This window comes from Austrofundulus limnaeus, unplaced genomic scaffold (assembly GCF_001266775.1).
Source record: "Austrofundulus limnaeus strain Quisiro unplaced genomic scaffold, Austrofundulus_limnaeus-1.0 Scaffold8, whole genome shotgun sequence".
NCBI lineage: Eukaryota > Metazoa > Chordata > Actinopteri > Cyprinodontiformes > Rivulidae > Austrofundulus > Austrofundulus limnaeus.
The window spans coordinates 3,034,726-3,035,899 of NW_013952410.1; the positions used below are offsets into that span (position 1 = coordinate 3,034,726).

Below are 1,174 nucleotides of genomic sequence, written 5' to 3' on the forward strand. Positions count from 1 at the left end.
AATCTACTCAGTGTTGCAATCACTGAATTGCACTGGGTAATCGATTTTAGAGTTTGCTTTAGGTTTGGAGGAGTTGCGGGTTTTTTGTTGAATGTTTAGTGATATAACTTTTTAATTGTGTTTGGAGTGGGGTGGGGTGTTTGAGTATTTTTATTGTTGATTGCAAAATGTTTTATTTTGTACTGTTTTTATTTCTCTGTTATTTTCTTTTCTTGTTTTTATTATTGTTGGATGCTGTTTTTTTTTTATTATTAGGAGGACTGCAGATGTAAACTAGCCTTCGGCTAAATCTGGTGCAATGCATCAAATTTTTTATGTTTATGTTTTGATTGCACATTGTCCTCACAAATAAAAATTCATTCATTATTAACTGTCTCCACAGTAAATGCAGGTATTTTTTAAAACTGAGGCAGATTTGTGTACAGCCTGAACAGGGACTCAACACTTGCTAACTGAAGGACCTACCTTGTTTGGGGGTACCAGAAGGAGCGGGTTAATAAGGAGGACTTTATAGTACTCCTCACATGGATCATCTTGAAGAGTCCAGGTAGTTCTGTACCACTCTGCAGAAAAAAATATGTCATACAGCTTTGTCACACAAACCACGCACATAGTACAGTTTGTATTAATGTTTATCAAAGCCAATAAGAGTTTGGATTGTGAGAGTGCGAAATAAAACGTGTGTTTGATGGAAGTTAACGATCAATAAACTGAGTGCCTTGCCCACAATTTAACATTATGGCACTAAACCACTCATGTTTAGCACTCAGGATGAACTTCACAAAACTATGGTGGAGGTATAAATGATTAATGGACTGTACTTATATAGTGCCTTTCTATCCAACCAGGATACTYAAAGAGCTTTACAATATAATCTGTGTTCTCATTTATCCATTCAAACAGAACTCTACTGCATCCCTCTACAAAGCTAATCTACATAAATCATTCTAGAGAGTCTAGTCAGTGCTTTAAATCACATTCATACACTGATAGGGCACACATCAGAGGCAGTGGGGGTTCAGTATCTTGCCCAGGGACACTTCAACATACAGCGGGTAAAATAAGTATTGAACATGTCACCATTTTTCTCAGTAAATAAATATATTACTAGAGGTGCTAATGACATGAAATTTTCACCAGATGTCAGTAACCCAAGTGATCCATACATACAAAG

The 1,174-nt window shown here is 36.1% G+C and overlaps 1 protein-coding gene across 1 annotated transcript in view; it reads right to left on the minus strand.

The window, feature by feature from the left end:
• The window catches only part of clcc1 (chloride channel CLIC-like 1), a gene marked incomplete at its 5' end in the record, with an annotated part of 14,731 nt that overhangs the window by 7,592 nt on the left and 5,965 nt on the right, over nucleotides 1-1,174 (minus strand). The window contains 1 exon segment of the mRNA XM_014000221.1: nucleotides 466-563. Coding sequence (XP_013855675.1) covers nucleotides 466-563 — 98 coding nt within the window.